This window comes from Mustela erminea, chromosome 8, assembly GCF_009829155.1.
Source record: "Mustela erminea isolate mMusErm1 chromosome 8, mMusErm1.Pri, whole genome shotgun sequence".
Classification (NCBI taxonomy): Eukaryota; Metazoa; Chordata; class Mammalia; order Carnivora; family Mustelidae; genus Mustela; species Mustela erminea.
In genome coordinates this window covers 103,880,967-103,902,231 of record NC_045621.1, presented here as the reverse complement: position 1 = coordinate 103,902,231, position 21,265 = coordinate 103,880,967, and the positions used below count along the sequence as shown (strand labels likewise).

Below are 21,265 nucleotides of genomic sequence, written 5' to 3'. Positions count from 1 at the left end.
GCCCCATGGTGCTGGGGAACCAGGGGAGCGCCCTGTCACCGGGATGGTCCCTTCCGCCAATGGGGGAAGGGAACTGGGGCAGATGGTGGTACCCCGGGAGGTAGCAGTCAGGTTTAACTTTCTCCCACCCCCACCTTGGGGCCACAGTGATTTGCGGCTCCTGTTATGAAGAGCCTTAGCTCCATAAAGGCAGGAATGCCTGATGGCTGAGATGCCGATGCCTTCTCTCCCAGGCTTCATTGTGTTTTTTTATGAGTAAACATTTCTCGATAAAGACTTACTGTCTGCAGAGACCCCTTTATACCCTAAAGGTAAGGGTTTAAGTGGCCTTATAACTGCCGTTACTTATCTTTACAACGGCCGGAGAGAGCCTGCCTCAGTAACAGAAGCTTTCATTCCACTGTATATATTTTTAGTGACTGGTTGTAAATCAGGCTCATCCCTGGGGCTCGGGGTCTGGGGTCTCCTCCATTCCAGAAGGCCAGTCTAGGAGGATCATCCCTGATTCCCAGGACTTCCGGCGCTGCCAGGCCTCAAGAAGGCAGAACACGGGCCCTTATCTCTGATGACACGGCGAGGGGATCTTTGGGTCGCTTGGGCACGTTTCTGGCCCCTTCTCTGAGCAGCAGCCTCTTTCCTGTCCTCCGGTGCCCTTCCCCCATCAAACTCAGTCTCTCAACACAGCATCTGAGAAACTCATCCCCATGAAGGCACTGATGTCTGGCAACAGCCAAGTTGTTCGCCTCAGCCTGGGAAGTACACTCTGACACCCAGAGGGACCCAGAAAAGGATGCCTAAACCCCCAGAAATTACGCCCTTTAAGCACCACCTCTATCTCCCCAGAGTAGAGTCTCCTGTCCTCACGCCCTTCCCACTTTGGCTCATGCACACCTAACATCCGGTCCACAGCCCTGGTGGTTAACTGAGGGTTTTCTCTGCCCCCCAGAGCCCCATTTGCCTGACAACCGAACAGGCCGGAAGTGCCAGAGCAGCCCTCAAACAAGGACTGATAGGGGCTGGTGGTGTTTGGACCCTGGCTTGCTTGCCCCTTGGGCAGAATGGATCACATGGGGTCCTGGAGTCTGCCCTTGGGGTAAAAGTGCAGTAGTTCTTGGTAGCAGCTGGCTTGCTATGGTGCCTTCCCTCTCCTGCCTCCCCTCCTCCATTCCCTCCCTACACCTCCAAATAGATCATGTGTGTTAGAATCCTTACTGTAGACGCTCTAAGCATTGTAACTAGGATGCCCTGTGTGCAAGGAACCTCAAACCAGGGGCACAGTCTGAGGGTCAGGGAGGCTGGGGGTGACTCTCTGCTCAGGACAGGGTGGCCCCAAGCAGTGGTGGGGGGGGCTGGTGTGTGGTGGGGAGGAGGCTGTCCCGAAGAAAGGCAAGGCACTGTGGGGGCCAGGGTGGGAAGGGGACACCTGACGATGAAGGACCAGACACATCCGTGCACACAAGACCACGGACAAGGGAATGAGCCAGCATGCTTGTGAAGTGGGGGCCATCTGCCCCCTGGCAGCCGCCCAGCTGAGAAGTTCTAGCAAAGCAGGACCAAGGGAGTCTCAGTGTGGCCCTGGACTGGGTTCTCCTCCTCCCCAGGACACACCCCAGCTGAGCGGGTCAGGCTGTTCTGGGTGTGCAGCTGGGCCGGTTCTGGGATGAGGGAGCTCAAGGACACACGGGCCGCAGCATCTTCTGGGGGTGTCCATTCCGCCCCCACCTACGCTGGGAAAAACTTTCAAAGGCCGCTCTTGCCCCCTCCATAGTCCCAAAGCAATGAAGTTCCTAGAATCAGGGTGGAGGGAAACACTGACTCTGTTTTTTGTTTCATTTTGTGTTTTTTAAGATCCCAGAAGCTTCTGGTTCCTCTTCGGGGACACATGCACAAAACCATGTCTGACCACCCACAGCCCTGCCGAGACATTTGGTCAGCGTTAGTGACACCAACAGGAGAGAGGCAGAGTCTCGCGTTCCGTGGCACACAGAATTCTCCTGAACACTCCCAAAGATGTCACGCAGGGCCTGGTGGCCACCTCCTCAGGACCTCCCAGGGCTCCCAGGGGATGACAGCTGCCAAGGAACAGAGGGCCCGTGTGTCTCTGGGTTCAGAGACCCCAACAGAACAAGGCCACGTGTTCCCACATCTTTGCTCAGGCCAAGGCCACGTGTTCCCACACCTTCACTCAGGCCTGGCAATGAATGGCAAGAAGAACGGCCACAGCTTTCAGCCTCTACCTGACAGGGGACGCTCACCTCCATCGCCATGCAAGAGTGGAGGATGGCACACACACACAGGTCCAGGTGAGGAGACAGGCCACCTGGGCCAGACCTAAGCGGGACGGCCTGGGAGGGAACATTCCAGAAAAAGGGAAAGAGGATAGAATGATGGTTCAGGAACAGAGAGAAGGGGTCCCCCAGGCTACCACTGCAGTCGGTCCTTTCAGAGCCCCCACAGGGCAGCACTGTGACGGGGCCTCTGCCTCAGTGCTGAGCTCAGCCCTACCAGGGAGGACATGCCCGCCCCATGCAACAGACCAAGGAGCTGTCCCTGTGCTCACAGTGCTCAGAGTCCAGGTGTCTCCCCCATGGGCTCCACCCCAGCTGCTCCCACAGCATCCCAACTTCCCCACACGGGGATGGCAGGGGAGTGCCCTGTCCCAGCTCATCAACCTCTCCGCCCCCAGCAAGTGGTTTCCACCCTGCCTCATCAGCATTTCGGACAGACTCAGTGGTTTTCACAACCCTGGGAAAGGCAGGCCAACCCTGTCTCCCCAGCCGGGGGACCCAGACGACATTCTTCGCAGCACGGTCATTTCTCCGGGTACTTCCTGTCATGCCCGATTGGGCTGTCAGTTCCAGAAGAAATGGACCGTGTGTTGTCGGCTCAGAGCTATCGTGTGTGAGCGCGGGCCTGACATAGCTCGCATGGAGAAGAGTCTCCTTCTAGATGATGCTAACAACAGTCCAGAGCATGTAGAGGTTAGAACACAGCTCAGCATATGTGAAGTCCCAAAAAACATCTGTAAAAAGACGGAAAAGAGGTAGGGTAGCAGTGAGAGAGGAAGGTCTGAAAAGCAGAGAAATCCCTCAGAAGTCATCTGCATTTCTTCAGTGGGGATGGAATGCTTCAATTCACAGGATGTAAGTCAATCTAGCAGAAGAGTATGTTTATTCCATGTCCCTCCCCTGCTCAGAGCCTTTCTATGGCTCTCTACTGCCCATAGTCCAAATTTCCCTGCATGCATCCAAGGCTCCCCACAGCCACTCAAAGCTCCCTTTCCAACTGTGTTGCTCCTCCCACCTCTTTGTGTGATGCCTCCTCTCATGCAGGTGCTCTGGTCCCTACCCTGTCCCTCACCCTCAGGCCTCTGCTCATGTCCCCTTCTCAGGACCCTGTCCCACACGTCCCTCCTTCTTTAAGAAACCCTCCTTAACAGCACTACCCCTGGAACTTCTAGTCACTTCTCTACCCCCCCCCCCCCCCGGTACTTCTCGAAACCTTCATGTTCCCCCATGGGGAGCTCAAAAGGACCAGGAGGGAAGGGAGAGAGGCCTGGGCACTCCAGATGTCGCCCAAAGGAGGTGGTCCAGGGAAGAGAGGACCAGAGGAGTGCTCCCTACTTATGAAGAGCCAGAGCCCTGACTCCATTCACTGGCGAGTGTCCACAGGTGCCCAAAGCCCCCAAGGTATCCCCCTCCTGTCAACTGGCTGAAGCAAGGATGACATTTTTATTTGGCCTGCCCAGCATCACAGGGAGCACGTGATCTCCCTACCGGTCAGGGAGGCTGACCCTCCCCTCACCAGCAAGTGTTCATAAGAGCACATGGCCAGGTCACAGTGACTGGCTCACAGGGTGCAGGGGGTCCAAGGCAGGGCAATGAGAGTAGGCCCCGGACTTTTGCTAGAATCACCTGGAAGGAGAGGCTTCCCCCAGGAGAGCTCAGGGTGCCAGGCCCATATTCCGCTGCAGCAGTGCTCCACACCTGGTTAAGGCGAGGCTGCCTGCATGCCAAGTGAGGGGCAAGCCGGCCGGGAGGACGGAGAGGAAGAGACCGTGTCCCAAAAGCATCTCTGGAATCTCGAGTTCTGCTGGTTGTGGCTGCCCAGTTACGAAGGCCACAAGATCCGTTTAAACTTGGGAAGGCCTGAGTGGGTTTCTCTCCCTTGCAACTGAGCGTCCTGACTCGGTTTCCATCAGAGAAGAGACATTGCTTCAGGTGCAGCTGTCTTCCTATAGCCTCACACACCACAAATGCCGCTCTTGCGGCTTAGTATTAAGTCCGGCCGTCAGCCCATCCCCCGTCGCCTCTGGCTGAGAGCCCGCCTGAGACAAGACAGAGGCTTGGGGAGAGGAAAAGGGGGCCCTGGAGCCACGGGCTGGGACTTGCTGAGGACAGGGTGAGGCTATGGGGTTCAGGAAGAGAGGACAGTGGAGGGAAGGAGCAAACCGGGGCCTCTGGGCCAGGACAGAGAAGGTGGGAGGGTGCAACTGCACCCCTCATGGTGCCGACCCTGGCCAGCAGTACCACTTCCCAGGAGCCACAGACTGCCTGGCACTCCTTCACACCCACCCCTCAATGCTGCTCTGAGGAGGGCTTGTATCATCCCTCGTGTGCTGGGGACACCACTGATTGGTTAAGGCCCGCCATTCCTGGGTGCCCATCCCAAGGCTGGGCTTGGGAGTCCCAGTTCTACTTCTTACCGGACCTGTCACTTGCTCACCGTGCGGCCTTAGCTAACTGTTCCCTCTTTGGGCCTCAGTGGGCCCCATGGGCCCTGAAGCTCCTCATTCTCAGAAGCACAGAAGAAGCTGGCCCTCTCCAGCTGAGGGCTACCACCCATCTCTGAGCCCTGGTCCTTCCCAGCAAAGCACCTGACTCCCAACAGGGCAGGGACCCGTGCCTCCCCACCCCAGGGGGCCCATCTACCTGGAGTAGCAGGTGGGGCTGGCGGGGTACGCTGGTTTGCGGGCTGGCCAGCTCTCCTGGCCCCGCCTGACCCCGACGGCCCCTGCTGCGGCTGGGCCCACAAAGCCTGCCACAATCAATTATTCAGAGACCGGGGGAGGACGGGGCCTGGTGATAAAGGACTGGAAGTTAGCTGGAGGCTGGTGCTCTTTCTAAAGTGATTTACTCAGCTCCCTCCAAACTCACACCCTTAATGTAATTATTTACTTTGTCATTAAACACCCTCCTTCCACTCCAATTATTTTTAGAGTTTCTGGAGCCTATAGACTTGGCTGGGGAGGCTGCTCATTGGCCAGGGGAACCGGGTCACGCCCTGAGGGACAGCGTGGCTCACGCAGCCTGGGGACAGGCGCTGGGGGCGCAGGCTGCGCTGGGCCTGCCCCTCGTCCCCTCTAACTTCCTCCCTCCCCTCTTTCCCCCACCCCTTCTTCCGCCCTTCCTTCCTCCCTCTCTCCCTCTTTTTGAAATGGAGATATAATTCACATACCATAAAACTCACCCTTCGGAAGTATACAATTCAGTGGTTTTTACTATATTCTCAGGGTTGTGCGACTGTCACGACAATGTAATTCCAGAACACTACATGATCCAGAAAGGAGCTCCACATCCATTAGCAGTCCCTCCCCATTCCCTCCTGCCCTTTACTTTCTGCCTCTATGGATTTGCCTGTTTGGGACAGTTCACATAAATGGAGTCCTATGATACGTGGCCCTCGGCGTCTGCCTGCTTTCACAGAGCGTAATGTCCTCGAGATTCATACATGTTGAAGCATAGTTCGGTACTGCGTTCCTTTTTGTGGCTGAATCATATTCCATGCGCGAATATACTGCTAGCTATAGCGAATATACTGCTATATTCGTTAGCTAGCTCATGGAACTCTGGGTTATTTCTGTTTGGGAGCTATTGTGAACCGTGTCACTGTGAACATCTGAACGTGAGTCTCGGTGTGGGTTGTGATTCCAGTTCTCTTGGGTCTGTACCTAAGAGCGAATGGCTGTCTCCTCTCTCCCTCCTCTTCCCCACCCCATCCTGGGCCCAGAGCTGGGGAAGCTAGGGCCTGGGATGTTGGCACTGTTGTGGGCCGCTGGCAAGTTCCGCATGGATCTGCCCGCTGATGATACAACCAGGAGCCGCCCAGGCCCTCTCAGGCAGGTGACACCACTGTCTCTTCACCCACATGCCAGACCCTCGTGCCCTATGCAGCTGGCCAGGGGGCTTCATGACCCCCATTTCACAGATGAGGTGAGGGCAGCCCATGTTCGTACTTGGATGTGAACCCATGCTTGCCTGTCTCTGACTGAAGGTACCCATTGCCTTCCTTTTCACCAACAGAGCCAGGAGAGATGTGACCCATGAGCCGACTCTGGGGACCACAAATGCGACGAGGGTCCCACCGGCGTCCAGCCTCAGAACTTGCAGAGGGAGCAATGTGTGTCTTGGGCAATTTGCACCTCCTTTTCTGACCCTCTTCCCATGAGAACTCCCAGGTACCCCGTGCCACACAGAGGGAACTAGAACAACATGGGCCTCTGCATACACCTGCAGCCAAAGCAACACTTCAGGCAGAGTTGGGGAACACTTTCCTGTCCTGACAGCCCTCACACCACACAGGACCAGCTGCTTTGCCCCTCATGCAGCATCCCCTGGACGTTCCTTCATTTCCACAATAGTGGGGACTCAGGAAGTTGTAAAGACTGTGCCTGATGCCCTCCACCCAGCCCCACACAAAACCCAAACTTTCCTCTCCAGGGTCACTACTCAAAGTGGGGCGGAAACCAGACACAGAAACAACCCACCTCAGGCCAACCGCCTTGCTACCTGGTATGAGGGTTTCAGACTCCCCGGCCCCCACAAACACAAGCTGGCAATCCATGGCCACAGGAAGCAGGGTCAACCAGGCCAGGCTCAGGGTCTGGGCCAAGGGCAGTTTCTCAAGCCAGAACCCTTCCACACCTATCCTCCCTGTCAGCCCAAGAGAAGAGAGCAGCTGAACCCATAGCAGAATCCAAACAAGCCAGGAACAGCCAGAGCTGGGCTGGGTTGGGCCTCCAGCATCCACAGGACACAGACCCAGGAGGGGGCCTCTGAACATGGTATCATGGGGTTTTCCAGTCCCAGGACAGCAGCTCGTGCTGGGGAACTGAGGAGCCAAGGGAGCCCTTCCTTCCCCAAGGGGCTGGAAGGGCCATTCTCAGCTCCCAGGGTCTTTGCACATGCTGCTTCTTGGGCCAGAAGGCCAATCCCTCTTGCACATCATGGACAAGCAGCAACTCCTCGTAAAGATTCTGCTCAGGGGCACCTGGGTGGCTCAATTGTTAAGTGTCTGCCTTCAGCTCAGGTCATGATCCCAGAGTCCTGGGATTGAGCCCAACATTGGGCTCCCTGCTAGGCAGGAAGCCTGCTTCTCCCTCTCCCAATCCCCTGCTTGTGTTCCCTCTCTTGCTATGTCTCTCTCTGTCAAATAAAATTTTTTTTTAATCTTTAAAAAAATAAAAGATTCTGTTCAGACATCCACACATTCGTTTATCCATTCATTCATTTATTCACACTCAAATATTTATTGGATGCCTACGTGCTACTCTCAGCAATAGTTCTAGAAATACTCACATTAGCAACAAAAGCAATAATCCTGAAAACACCAACCATTGTGTAGAGAATGCTCACTACACACCAGGTACTATCAGAGATCCTTACACTGCTTTCCTGTAATCCTCACCCTCAAAAGAGAAGTATTTTGTCCACTTTTAAGGTGAAGACCCTGGGGTTCAGATAAGCAAAGGATACACAACCGCGATGGGGCAGAATAAGGATTGAAGCCATGTCCATTCCAAGCCTAAGCCTCTGCCCCCAGACCACGCTGGCCAGCCTGGAGCTGGCTGTTCCATGTGCCATTCCCTGTGGCTTGCCTTAAGCCCTGCCCCACTTGAGAACGTCACTGTGGTAACCTGTCCCCGACTAGGTGATCTGAGTGTGCAGCTGCTCCCTGTAGGCCCCTGGGTCAGAGGGGTCCCGCAGCTGCAGACCATGTGCTTACCAGGGCCTTACTCAGACATCAGAGCCTTTTCAGGTCCTACGCCTTCCCTGAAGGATTCTGATCACTCCAAGCATCAGGTACTGGCCACAGCTGTACTGTTAGTCGGGGTGCATGGTTCTTCCACGGGGCCACACCTCCTGGGGACAGAGACTATGGCTTCTTGGACGCGTCCTCTCCCTCACTCCTACCTGCTGCCCCAGTGCTGGCACAGGTTTCCCAGGGCAGTGGTTCATTCAGAGGCACTCTTCTGCCCTCCTTGCCCATCAGTGTGCATTCAAAGAGGCACCAACAGAGCCACGGGACCTCGGCCTGCAAGGTCGAGTGGCACACATCCACGGCAGGAGCCCCAGACACCCGCAGGCCTCACTCCTAAGCAGTCCTTCCCTGGTCCCACCAGTCCCAGGTCCACTGGCCATCCCTGCCCTGCCTGGCTGCCAGACCGAGGGACCCCTCCCCAAACTCCTTGTGTCCACTCTCTCCTCCCAAGACCCCTCTCCCCGCAGGGATCAATTCTGAGTGGACACTGACAATTTGGCAGGGGGCTGCCTTAAACCTATGTGACTGGTGCCCCGAGGCACGGTGACGAGAGGAGAGGCTAGACACCCCACCTGACACAGAGGCAGGAGCCCCTCTCAGGCACAGTCTAGAGCGACATGGGCCAAATGCTCCCTCCCAAGCCCCTGCTCTCACACCAGGCCACTCTGCTGCCTCTTCTGCCCACCCTTGCCTCTTTGCACCTGGTGAAACCCTGCAATGGTGAATGAAATCTTTCAATGCCCAGCTCCGAGGCTGCTTCCGCATGAAGCCTCCTGGATGGGATTGGTCACCGTCTCCCAAGCATCCCCTTAGTGCCCTGTTCTCTGTCCCCAGCTGTCTTCAACTAGGAGCTCCCAAAGGGCAAAAATAGGGTTTCCACCTCACCCCATCTCAGATCAGGGTTCCAGAATTATCTGTAGGATGCACACACGAGCTCAGGGAACCCAGAGGCACCCAGGCCACCTCTGGAAGGCCATGGGTCCCCCTCCTCTTCCGGGAGCCCCACTTCCACCCCAAACACCCGGCCTGACTTCATTATCTTCAAAATGTTCCCAAGATCAGAGGCGGTTAGACCTGGCCACAAACATAAAATAAATTATCCCCCCACACCAATGATAAATGGTTCTATTAGCAAACCAGATTGTTAAACTCCGATATAACAGAACGCAGGAAACTGGGGCCCATCCATTCTCCCTCTGGCGCACACTGAGTTGTAAATAGGTTATTTTGTGTGTAAATAACACATTAAAACACAGCATTAGCTGTGTCTTTTGATAGAGAGGAAATTGTTACAAATAAATAATTCCGGACAGGAATGTAAAATAAGCCAGATTTAATAGTGCATGCCTGGTGCAGCCGTGTTAAACATGACGAAAATGATAAACCCCAGAATATACTAATAGTAAACTATGCACTGACATCAAAGTAATGAGACTGTATTTTTTACCAAGCTTTAGAAATGCTAAAATTAGTTTTGACAGAACCAAACGTCAGAAAAATGTTTCCAACATAAACACCATCAATTGGGGAAGCTGGGATTTGGGACAGGACGGGGGCAGGGCCTGGGAGCAGCTGGGTCCTATCCCATGGGCAATTCCTGGCCCATTGGTTTCCGGCCCCAGGAGTGTCACCAAATGACCCTCAGTGCCCTCAGGTCTCTGGACCTTGGCTTTCACATCTGTAAAATGAACCGATCTGAACAAGATGATCTCTCAGGCTCCTCCCAGTTCTGTAATTGGAAATGGCTTTGAAGCTTCCCACAACTCTGCAATAGTTAAACATGTACAATGGACCACAAGATGCGAGGTCGTGTCTACCAGGCGTGGCCAAGGCCTCGGGGAGCAAACAGGAGCTGGAGCCACCAAGGACGGCCCTCAGGGGTTTCCATTCCCTGGGGGCAGAGCTCACAAGGCGCCAGCCAGAAACACACATGGGGTCTGAAGTGGAAATGTGTGTGCGCTGGCCTCTGAAACCAAGTGGGAAAGGCCAGGTTAGCCGGCAGAAGGCTCCAAGAGCATAGACCTGGGGCTGGGCCTTGAACACCGAAAGCAAGACTCAGGTGCTCAGCCGACAGGGCCATTTTGAGTGACTTTCAGAGTGACCTTTAAAAGAGCCTGAGGTCTCAGGGAGGCATGAGACCACGAGACGCAAGAGGAATGGACATTCACTTTCGTGTCACTAACATTTATTTTGTCGCTACGCAGACCCTCTGATGGTCATTCTCTAAACACTCTTCCATTTCAGCTCCCTAGAGCCAGGTGTAGTGCCCATCACCACCTCCACTCTACGGACTTGAGAAAAGTTAGCTCCAGAACACACCACGAACAGTGGGGAGCTTGGAATAGCCCGGGTCCTTCGTACCCTATTCCGCTGGGGACCGGAAGGAGTCTCCAACCCTCACCTCGACCCCAGGGGCCCCGACCCTCCAGTGCAGCCCTGGAGCATGGGACCAGGGTGTCATTAAGTCATTCAGAGGCTCCCCCCTCCCCCCACCCTGGAAAACACCCGGACGGTTGCACTGCATCCCACTTCCTGGGTGCAGGGAGCCGTTAGGGAGGACTGAGCTCTGTTCTTGGACAAAGTCTGATGGGAACTGGCTGTTCCATGTGGCTGGGCCATTAAAACCAACTCCGCAACAGTGACAACAGCCATCCTAAAAATCACTTAAATAAGAATAATTGCCCACTTAGTCACACCTGAGCAAATCCTCCAGCCCAAGGTGCAAGTGTGTGGCCCCTGAGAAGCCGTCCAGGTAGGCCAGGGAGGCCGGCCTGCTCAGCGAGCTGCAAAGGGCCTCTGGAGGGCCAAGGAGCAGGCCAGCCCAACTGATCCTGGCCCTTGGGGACCTCAGGGGCAGCAGGCCACATCAGCCCACTCGTATGCACCTGGCACTACCGCATCAGACTCCCCTCCCTCCCCAATCCTTTATCAGGTGTCTGCCTTGCTGGGGGTGTGGGGGAGGTCAACAAAAAATGCCGTGCCCCTAGGGCATCCTAGGGGGATGGCCCAGAAACAGAGAGAGGGCAAAGACACAGAGGCAGTTATAAATGACAGGGCACAGTAAGGTCCAGGTGACCTGGGTACATTTCCTTACCCTGGCATCTCAGCGAGAATGCGCAACACCTGGCTTGGTTATAGACCCTGGTATTTACGCAGTATTCCAAGACTGACAGGAATGGCTCACCTCTGGAAGAAAGTTTCGAAGAAGCCAGCAGGGCCAGTGAATTAGATGTAGGGGTGGCTGGGCAGTGGGGGGCACAGAAGTTCCCTGCAGCAAGGAGCCATGTGCCGAGAGTCACCCAGTCCTCAAGCCTGGTGGACAGGCAGGTCACCGCCCAGTCCGTGTGAACCAGCGGCACCCCGTTAGTGCGCCCTCCTCTAGGGATACACTCCCTGCCTTAGACCAGCAGCACCCTGTGTCGACACCCACGCCCAGGCCCCGGCTGCGGGATATTCCATTCCTGGAGGTCTGGAGTGGCCTGGGGATCTGCATTTAATACCGCTGTCTCATGGGATGCTGGGGCTTGACCAGATTCGGCAACCTCTGGTCTGACCCCACCCTCTAGTGTACATGGGAGAAGGCTGAGTGGGCAAGGCCAGCGACCCACTCAGGTCACCTACCCAGGACAGCCTGGGGTAATGCAGTAAAGCAGGACATCCACTCAGGCCCGATCTCTAGCCTAGGGCTCCCTCCACCACTCTCGAGGAGGAAGACAGCAGAGATCTGGTCTTCCTACCCCCTGTCCAGCCTCAACAAGTCAACTAGCAAGAGTCACCAGTGAAGGGAAGACTTTTTAAGTCAGACAAAGTCTCCAGGGCCTAGACAAGGAAAACTAGCAATTGTTCATAAAGCAGAGCCTTAACTTGGGCCTCACACAGACCTCGCTTAGTGCCTGCCACTTTATAGTGTTCGACACAAGTAATTCTCACAATGCTGTGAGGTAGGGATCATGACTGTGTCCATTTTGCAGATTTGGAAATGGAGGTTCAGATGCGCCCAAGGTTTGCAGAGCAGGGCCTTACCAGGGTGGTGTGGCTCTAGGGTCTGAGCTGTTTCCTACTGCTTCTCTGTGCCCCCTGGGAGAAGAGCAGCGATGGGAGAAGCCACTCCCTATGAAGTGCCCTGGGCCAGGCCAATGTGAGCACATGCCGTCTCTTGTAACTGTCCCCTAGCAGCTCCACATGCAGCTAGAACACAGAGGGCCCAACACTTAATAAGGGCATCAGAATCCCCACCTTGCTGGGCCCCACTCCCAGAAGCAGTGCTCCTGGAGGCCTGGGGGCAGGGGGGCTGTGCCTAACTCCCAGGGATGCTCCTACTGCTGGTGGGGGACCACACGGGGAGGACCCTGGTCCAGCACATGGCGGGCGCTCTGCGACAGTAAGATGGGGCCACTGTAGGCGCCTCACAGAGTTTCTAAAGCCTGTCTGGCTGTGTGACCTCAGGGACTTAGCAAAGCTCTCAGACCAAGACTCAGTTCCAAGTTTTATGGCTCCAGACTTTTCAGTTGTCCCAGCCCGGAGGCCTGGAGTAGCTGGGTCCCTGGTGCTTAGCTGAGGCACACAGACAGGTTCAGACATATTTTTGGAAAAGAAAACCCACTGTTGCAGAGGAAAATACGACAGTGTTTGGGCAGTTTTGGTGAAAAGCAATGAAAAACATCTGAATCAAATTGCCTTTAAAATTACGCCATTTTAAAAATTAAAGGGGAAAAAAGCTCTGGGCCAAAATGTGATTTTAAAAAAGATTTATGGCCTCCAAAGCATTAACACCAGAGTTCAAGAGGCTGGGAAAAGACCCACCGGCCTGGGCTTCCGCTGTCTGCTCCCGCCAGACAGGTGATTCACAGAAGCTGCTCCCAGTCTGACCACAAGTCCTGCTTCGCCCTCTGCAACTGCCCTGTTCTGCTGTGCATATGTGGGCTCAGAGAGGTAGCGACTCCAAGTGGCCACGCCCAGCTCCCAGCAGGTCCGGCCTCGTGATACCTAAGGGAGGTAAAGCAACAAGGACCAGGCAGCCCAGGTGACTTTTTAGGTTCCTCTGCAAATAAGTCATGGCCCCAGATCTCAAAGAACTGGCCGTCTGGAAGAGTGATGGTGCAGTCAGCCTGTTGGACAGAGGAGTGACTTGCTATGCCTGGTGTGGAGACTGGACAGGTACCATCAGGTCTCAGCGGACTGGGCTTTAACGCCCAAATCACCCAACAACAGTCTAAAGTCACCATCGGAAAGCAAATACCAATAAAGACTCTCACCGTGTTACAGGGAGAGATGGAGCCTCAGACCTTGCTCTCTGTTAAAGCAGCAGGTAACCCTGGGCAAGTCCCTTCCCTACCTTGTCTCAGTCTCATTTACAAAACGAAGAGGCTCCGAGCACGCATGAAATAGATGTGCCTGTCACCTCAGCCTCGTGCCCAGCAGCTCCGTGTGCTGGGAGAAGTCCAACAACAGGCTCTGGCAGAAGACGGCAGGAGCACACAGTCCGGATTTGTAGGGTTTGCCAATCTTCCTGCCTTAACTACTCCCACTGTGGCCAACTTCTAGTTACCAACCTAACGTCAAGAGCGGAAGAAGTGGGCAATATCTACATTCCATTCATACAAGTCAGCAGGGGCTGGCTCTAGCCCACTGCTGCTCTCAGAGAAGTTAACAGTCTCATAGAGGGTTCTAGAAGGCCGAAGGTCCTTAAGAACCAAAGGAATAAGCTTCCTGGAGGCACTGTCCATCACCCTGAGTCCTATCTGGGTGACCACCGCTAATGGTACTTCCAAGTAATCTAAAAGTTGTGACAGAGGTAAGATATGGTTTGTACCCTGCTTTTTTCACCTACTATTAGAACATAGGCACATCCTCCCCCCACATTATTATAAAGTCTTGATAAACATTTTCAGTGGCTGCATAATGTTCTATTCAACAAATGTTCTACAGTTTGATTTAGAGGTCTCCTCTCCTGGAACACACAAGCTGAGTGTTTGTGGCTTATCACACATCAGTCCAGAGGATGACTGAGTCTTGTCCAAGAATGTGGGAGCACCGTGGTGAGCAACCAGCCACCATGACAAAGGGACCAGATCCTACAAACTGGCAGGGCTGCGAGGTCCAGACGTGTGTGTGGGGTGGAGAGAGGGGTAGCCTATATTCCAGGCCACTTTCTGACCCCTTGATCCAATGTCACCCCATTCCTGGTTCCAGGGGCTTTGACCCTTCCACTGGGATTATATGGCTCTGGTTCTGAGAAGGAACATACCTCTGTAGGCAAAAATATTTCATTTCCTTGTGATTTTCCTACTGTGAAAAACCAGAAACCGCCTTAAGTGTTCAGTATTGGAAGACTGTCACAAGATCATGAAGACTTTGGAGGACATCTGGGGAAATGGGGCCCAGAATGGAAAAGGGCACAGCCCTGGGGATGTGGCTGCAATTAAGACCCACGCCAGTCCCCTCTGGGCAGCACCACTGGGCCTCCCCAAACCCCCACCCATGGAACATGGTGTCATGGTCCACTAGCACCATTGCGCCAGTTCCAAGATACCCCATTCCAAGGGAGGGGGCGGTGAGGGGGGTCCACAGGGCTAGCTGCTCCTGATTCGAGAGTTATTTCAAAGACAGGTCGCAACCACCCTCCGCTGGAAACGAGTCCACCAAGTGCTCCTCTGGGGCTAGGGAATGAGGGGACAAAGGCCTGCCGGGGCAGGCAGGGGCAGCATCCAAGGGTGAGGGTGCGGGTGGGGAAGAGTGGGATTGGATGCCTCCGTGGAACCACTGTCCCCCAAGCTAGAGGCCTGCTGCCCGTTGCCCTAGATTGAGATCCCCTCCAGCATTCGCTGTTCTTGCCCATTGGTGACAACCAGGTCTGACGCTAGAGGGGCTTCCCCCAATTACAGCCTAATCACTGTCTAATTACTGCCTAGGTCTGTTCTCTGCTGCTGCAGATGGCAGTAAATCTCCCTGTGTGGCAGTTCCCCAGCAGCTCATGGCTTGGGAGAGGCTGACCCAGGCCGAGGCAGGGAGAGCAGAGAGCTCAGGGGCAGGCCAGAGACGCACTGAGGCCCAGGCTTGTCAGAGTTGCCTCAGGCCACTCTGAGAGCCCTATGTCTGTCCATCAGGGAGAGAGGGACAGCTTGAGCAGTCCTCACAGGACAGGGTTAGCCGTGGAGAAGGAACAGATCACATGCAGACATAGCCAGGCCTGGAACGAGCCAGCCCGAGGACCAGGCCACTGGACCTCCCACTCTCAGCCTCCCCTCCCTGCTCCTCCCTGCCCTCTTCTCCTGACACTACCCTGCGTGGGGAGACCCCTTGGGCTTTGGCTCCTTCCTCCACCGCAGCTGGTAGCAGAGGGAGGGACAGGGGTCCAGGGGCAACATCCTAGTAGGGAGGCCAAACGCCCACCTCCCCATGGGAGCGAGAAGCTTGGGCTCCGTTCTTCCTCTCCAGACTTGGGCCACAGGGCCTGATAATAGCCTCCAACTGAGAATCATGGGCGGGGATGAGGGGTGGAATAAAAACAAATGTGGTAACACCGACCCAGACAGAGGTCCTCCAGTTCACTCCTAGAAACACTAGCTCCCTCCTCCCGCTCCGAGCTTCTGCCGATTCCCTGCGCTCCAGCCACCAGATGCGCCAGGCGCCAGGAGTGGACCATGAACACCAGCCTCACCTGAGTTCCGGTGGGAAATGCAGAAACTCCGCCCCACCTGCCAGACAGGCTCAACTGGGCTCCGCACTTGGGCAAGCCCCGCCCCCGCCGCATGTGTGAGCGCATCAAAGCATGAGAAGCCCCGCCCATGCTTGAACACCAGAGCCATGAGGGCCTCTCTGCCCCCAGTTGCTCCCTGAGCTGTGCCTGAGCGGCAGGAGCAACAGGCCATGACTAAATGCACTTGAATAAAAAGGGAAAGAAAAGAAATCTCAGACTCTCCATTCCTCAGAGACAGAAATAGTTCTGCGGCCTCCAGATGGACTACGCGCACGCAAGGGGAGGTCTCCCCTTCCCGCCAAACTTTCCCGACGGGATGCTGGCACGGACCAGTGGAAACCAGAGACTATTTCTCTTCGGGGCAGTAAATGAGAGGCTGTGGCTCGTGGAGTCCTTCTGTTATAATTAAGTTGGCCAGAAATTCACCTAAGGATACTAAATTCCGTACCTGACCCTCTAATTACAGCCAGAAGGGATCAGGAGACAATTACTTTCCAAAATAGTCCCTGGTGGGCCAGAGGCCAGGAGCCGTGTCGCTGGCACATCTCGAATGTGCCAAGCGAATGCACCTGGGACCGCGCAGCAGATTGAGGGCGGCCAGACGCCCCTTCCCCCCAGAAGCCTGCTGTCGCACATCACTGGGCCTGGGATCCCCGGGAGCGGGGGGGGGGGGGGGGGGGGGGGAGAGGTGGGGTGGGGGACGCCCTCCTCTTCGCCCCCCATAAACCCAGCATGCCTGCCCGATGACATCGGCCACCCGTCTAATTAAATCCTAACGGGCTAATGAAAAACACGCCTGCTGCCCGCCGAGCGTACCTCCGTGGGCAGCTACCGCCGCGGCGGCGGCCACTGCGAGAGCAGAAGCCTTCCTGCCCGGGTCTGGGAAAGCGGCACCCTCCAGGCTCCCACTTTTGGCGTCCTTCTTCTCCGTGGCAGTGACTGAGGCCGACGTCTCCATCTTAGCCGCTCATAGTCCTGGGTGACAGCCCTGGAGGAAAAGACAAAGACGTTCACCAACATGGACTGCCCCCAGACCCAGTCGGGATCCGCCGACCCAGATTCCCGGCTGCCCCCGCCACGAAGCAGCCCACTTAATTCTCTTATAATTGGGAAGGAGGGTTTAATTAATTTTGAGAATTATTAGTTCTGAGATTCATCTGGTCTTCTTGGGAACGACCTCATGGACACCAGCCAAGCACATTCATTGCCCCCTACCCCAGATTTTTAAGATCTGAGCCCCTAGATCCTACAGCCCATAGTGGCAAGGAGCAAGGACCACTTGGAGAAATGAAGTCCAAAGAAACGGCCTCCAAGGCAGGAATGCAGGAAAATAAGAATAAACAGAATAACAATGACTTAGAGGTCCTCGAAGGAAAGCCCTCGTTTTCCTGTTCCATCCCACCTTTCCTTTACTTGTGCATCTGTGCATTCGTGCATTCATTCATTCATTCATTCAAAAGATTTTTCCATTGTTTACTCTCTGACGCAAACTCAGTCCACACATTTTTAAGCCCCTGTTATGTATCAGGCATTCGTCTGGTGCCAAAGGTACAGTCCCCGGAGTTTACGTTCTACTTGGGAAAGGGATCCTATAGAAGAGCAGGAGAAATAAAGGTATATTTATATGTTTCAGTGGGTGAGAAGTAGTACAAAAAGAGAAAGCTAAGTAGTAGGATAGAATGGGGTGGGAGGGCCTGAGGGGCCACTGCCTTGCCCCTTGAGGATGGAATGGGGTGCCCCGTGAAGCCCTGAGGGAACCCATGGCAGCCAGAGGGCAGAGGCAGGAGCCACAGAGCTGGAGGGGGTGCGGAGGCTGGCTGGTTTGAAGAACAGCAAGGTGAGTACAGGCCCTGGAGGGTTCGGAGCAAAGGAGGGCTGTGACAGGTCGGATAGCGTATTGGGGTCCTTCTGCAATTGTGTGCAAGCCGATCTGGGGGGAAAGAGGCACCACCGGGATGACCCAGGAAGACACAATAGTGGTCTGGGTTAAGGGGGTGGTGGTGGGACGCAGAGAACACAGGCCTTCTAGGGCTTGGAGGTGGGGTGTGTTAGAAAGAGGGGGATCACGGTGTAGTGGGGCGGATGCAGGGCACAGGTGAGGCTCCAATCGCAGCTGAGTGCTGGATCACCAGCGAGACCTTCACCAATGTGCCTCATCACTCACAGATACTGCTAAAAACTAATTATTTGTATCAAGTTACAGAATAGAAATGGGAAAACCACGCTTCTTAATAGAAGAGTAGTAGTGTCCAAGATGGCTCTTATTTCTGGCTGAGGACCTGCCTGGATCAAGGAACGGTGGTGCCATTGGCTGGGAGGGAGCGCAGCAGGTGAGAAGCAGGTTTGGGGCAGAAATCAGGAGCTCAGTCTGTCCAGGCCATGTAAAGTTTGAAATGCTTATTAAGTCACGCAGAGACTGTTGGAAATGGTAAGTTCAGAGCTCGGGAGAGAGGTAGAGGCTGGAGACAGGAGAATGGCGGCCATTGAAGAAGATCTCCAAAGGACGGGGTGGAAACGAAGAAGAGAAAGTTCCAGAGCTAAGACAGGGACATTCCAGCATTTCTGGGGAAGACAGAATAAACCAGCCAAGGAGAGTAAGCAGTGGGGGAAGGAGAAGGAAAAAACCACCCGGAGAGTGTGGGGGTGTCAGAAGCGAAAGCAGGAGTGAGATGCCTCGAGGAGGGGGAACAATTAGCTCTCTCCCAAGCTACTGAGAGATGCAGACGGTGAGGCCTGAGGGCTGACCAGCTTCAGTCACATACGGTGAACAGGGCCCGGGGATGGGGTGGGTCAGGAAACAAGTGGAAGTAAGAGACACAGAGGCACAGAAAATTTAGTTGGGAAATTTGACGAATTTACAAGTTCCACAGAAGGAGCAGAAAATGACACAACAGCTGGACAGTCCAGAGGTCCTCCACTGCTGCGTCAGAAAGGAGGTGGGGCCAGGTTGCAGGCCTGTGAGAAGGGAATGTTCTGGTCAGGAGCCTTTGGGTTGCAGCAGGGCAGAAACCAAAGACAGCAGGCAGCTCCATCGCCAAGGGCCTCAAGGTTAAATTCACATTGGCTGGTCCAGAATTTTATCTTGCTAATAAATCCACTCAAAACTCTCACGTCTTTCTAAATAGAAAAGGGGAAGGGCCCAGAACAATGATATGAGGTATCAAGGACGGTGCCAAGAGAACAGCCTGAGTCCTGGACCCCCTATTTCCGTCTGCACCCACCAGCCCGTCCGCTTCCACAGTCTTTCAAAACTCACTGTCAAGGAAACCCAAGGCAGATGGAGGACAGAGAAACCTCCCTGAAGATTTTGTCGTGTTCTGGGCTTTCCTTGGGCCTGGAGCCTATTTGTGTATGTACTCTGTCCTTCAAGGTTCTGCCTATAGGTGACGGGCTCGCCAGCAAGGCACCCCGGCTCACGGCTGCTCCACCTTCCTAGCCCCCTTAGCCGGCCATAGGAACCACCCTCCAGGACGCCTAAGCCGCACCCTTGGGTCACCTCCCTCCTCCCCATTTTCCTCCGACATCGGATCGGCTGGGAGTTGCCATCACTTTCCCACAACACCTCGCCGGTGGGGCGTCTCAAGAAGGCTGCTCTGTATCAAGTCAGCCCCCTTCCCTTCCGCGTCGGGGGTCCTTCCAAAACCACCTCTGATCCTCCTCCAAGGCTGTCCTCTCCCCCGACAGCCAGGCGCCTTCCCCAAACCAGAATCTCATCACAACCCTCCCTTAGCCAAGGCCTTGCTGAGTCCCTTGGGCCTTTCAACAAAGTCTTCCTGCAGCCTCCTCTCCTTCAGTCCCAGCCAGGTGTGACTAGTCCTGCCCTTGGACACCCCCAGCCCTCTGCTCCAGCCGGGCCGCCCATGGGCAAACCTTCACCCTCTCTGTGGGGCCCTACTGTTCCTTCAATATGCCACTGAGACATCAGCCGCTCGGGGAAGCCCCCCCAACTCCTCCCCAGTCAGGGTGGCCTCAGCTTAGGGATCTCTGCCTGCAGCCCCCACCTTCATATTGAATTCATCATCACCTCCAGGTCAGGCTGGCATAGGCCAGCTCCTCAGGAATGCCTGGCAAAGAAAAGGGACCTTTGCGGCAGGAAACCACGGCTCTTTGAAATGCCAAGTGATTTCGTGAACAGCCTGTGTTTTCCTCCCAAAAAGTTCAGGTGAAGGAATTCTGGCCCCATGTTGAAATACACCTTGAATTTGGAAGTAAGGACAAAAATAAAAATAACAGCTGGAACAACAAAACTTTAATAAGCATTTATCGGGTGCCAAATGCCACACAAGAGTGATCTCATTTAATCCTCACAACATTTTACATAGAAAGAAACCAATGCTTTGGGGCACCTGGGTGGCTCAGTAGGTTAAACATCTGCCTTTGGCTCAGGCCATGATCCCAGGGTCCTGGGATCGAGCCCCACATCGGGCTCCTTGCTCAGCAGAGAGTCTGCTTCTCCCTCTGCCCCAGCCCCCAACTCGTGCCCTCTCTCCCTCTCTCTAATTAAATAAAATATTTAAAAAAGAAAGAAACCAATACTCAGAGAAGTTGAGTTAACTTTGCCCAAAGATGAACACTTTGAGGTGTCTGTGCCAAACCTTGAGCCCAGGCTCCCTGCCCCAAAGCCAGACTCCCAGGCACCACAGTGAGCTGTCCCTTGCGTAAGGATCTGACGGCGCTAAGGGATTTACCCCGGAATCCCCTGGCAGGCACAAGTCCCTAACTGTTAGGCCCTGCAGGTATAGGGAGCATGGTGCCAGGAGCCCAGGGGATCCCAGAAGCAGGATTTGACATCGTTCTTGCCCTAGTGCTGTCTCCAAGGTAGCAAGATGGGTGGAAGGAGACCACCACCTGTCAAGGGTGGGCGAAAGCTGAGGCTGTTTGAGCTGCTTGCAAACACCGTGACGACGCAGGGGCCCCGGTCTGTTGGAGCCATCTGAGGCAGGACGGCGATACATTGATTCACTAACTCTTTATCCAGTAATTTTTTTTTTTTAAGATTCATTTATCCATTTATGAGAGAGACAGAGAAAAAATAGCATGAACAGGGGGAAGGGCAGAGGGGGAGGCAGAGGGAGAGAGAAAATCCTTGAACAGACTCCCTGCTGAGCATGGAGCCCGACATGACGCGAGGCTTGATCCCAAGATGCCAAGATCACGGCCTGAGCCAAAACCAAGAGTCAGGGGGCGCCTGGGTGGCTCAGTGGGTTAAAGCCTCTGCCTTCGGCTCAGGACATGATCCCGGGGTCCTGGGATCGAGCCCCACATCGGGCTCTCTGCTCAGCGGGGAGCCTGCTTCCTTTCCTCTCTCTCTGCCTGCCTCTCTGCCTACCTGTGATTTCTGTCTGTCAAATAAATAAAATCTTTAAAAAAAAAAAATACAAAAAAACAAGAGTCAGCCGCCCCACCGACTGAGCCACCCAGGCTCTCCTCAGTAATTCTTTATTGATAGTCAGCTTCATGCCTCATGCTGCACTAGGCTGGGAGATGGCTCCCCTAGATGAATTGGGGGTCTTTGCCTGGATTTGG

At 54.8% G+C, this 21,265-nt stretch overlaps 1 protein-coding gene across 1 annotated transcript in view; it reads right to left on the bottom strand.

Annotated features, from left to right (window-relative positions):
• GLI2 (GLI family zinc finger 2) overlaps positions 1 to 21,265 on the bottom strand; it is a 243,073-nt gene that overhangs the window by 161,751 nt on the left and 60,057 nt on the right. The window contains exon 2 of the mRNA XM_032353899.1: positions 16,556 to 16,727. Coding sequence (XP_032209790.1) covers positions 16,556 to 16,697 — 142 coding nt within the window. The 5' untranslated portion in view covers positions 16,698 to 16,727. The remainder of the gene's footprint in view (positions 1 to 16,555; positions 16,728 to 21,265) is intronic.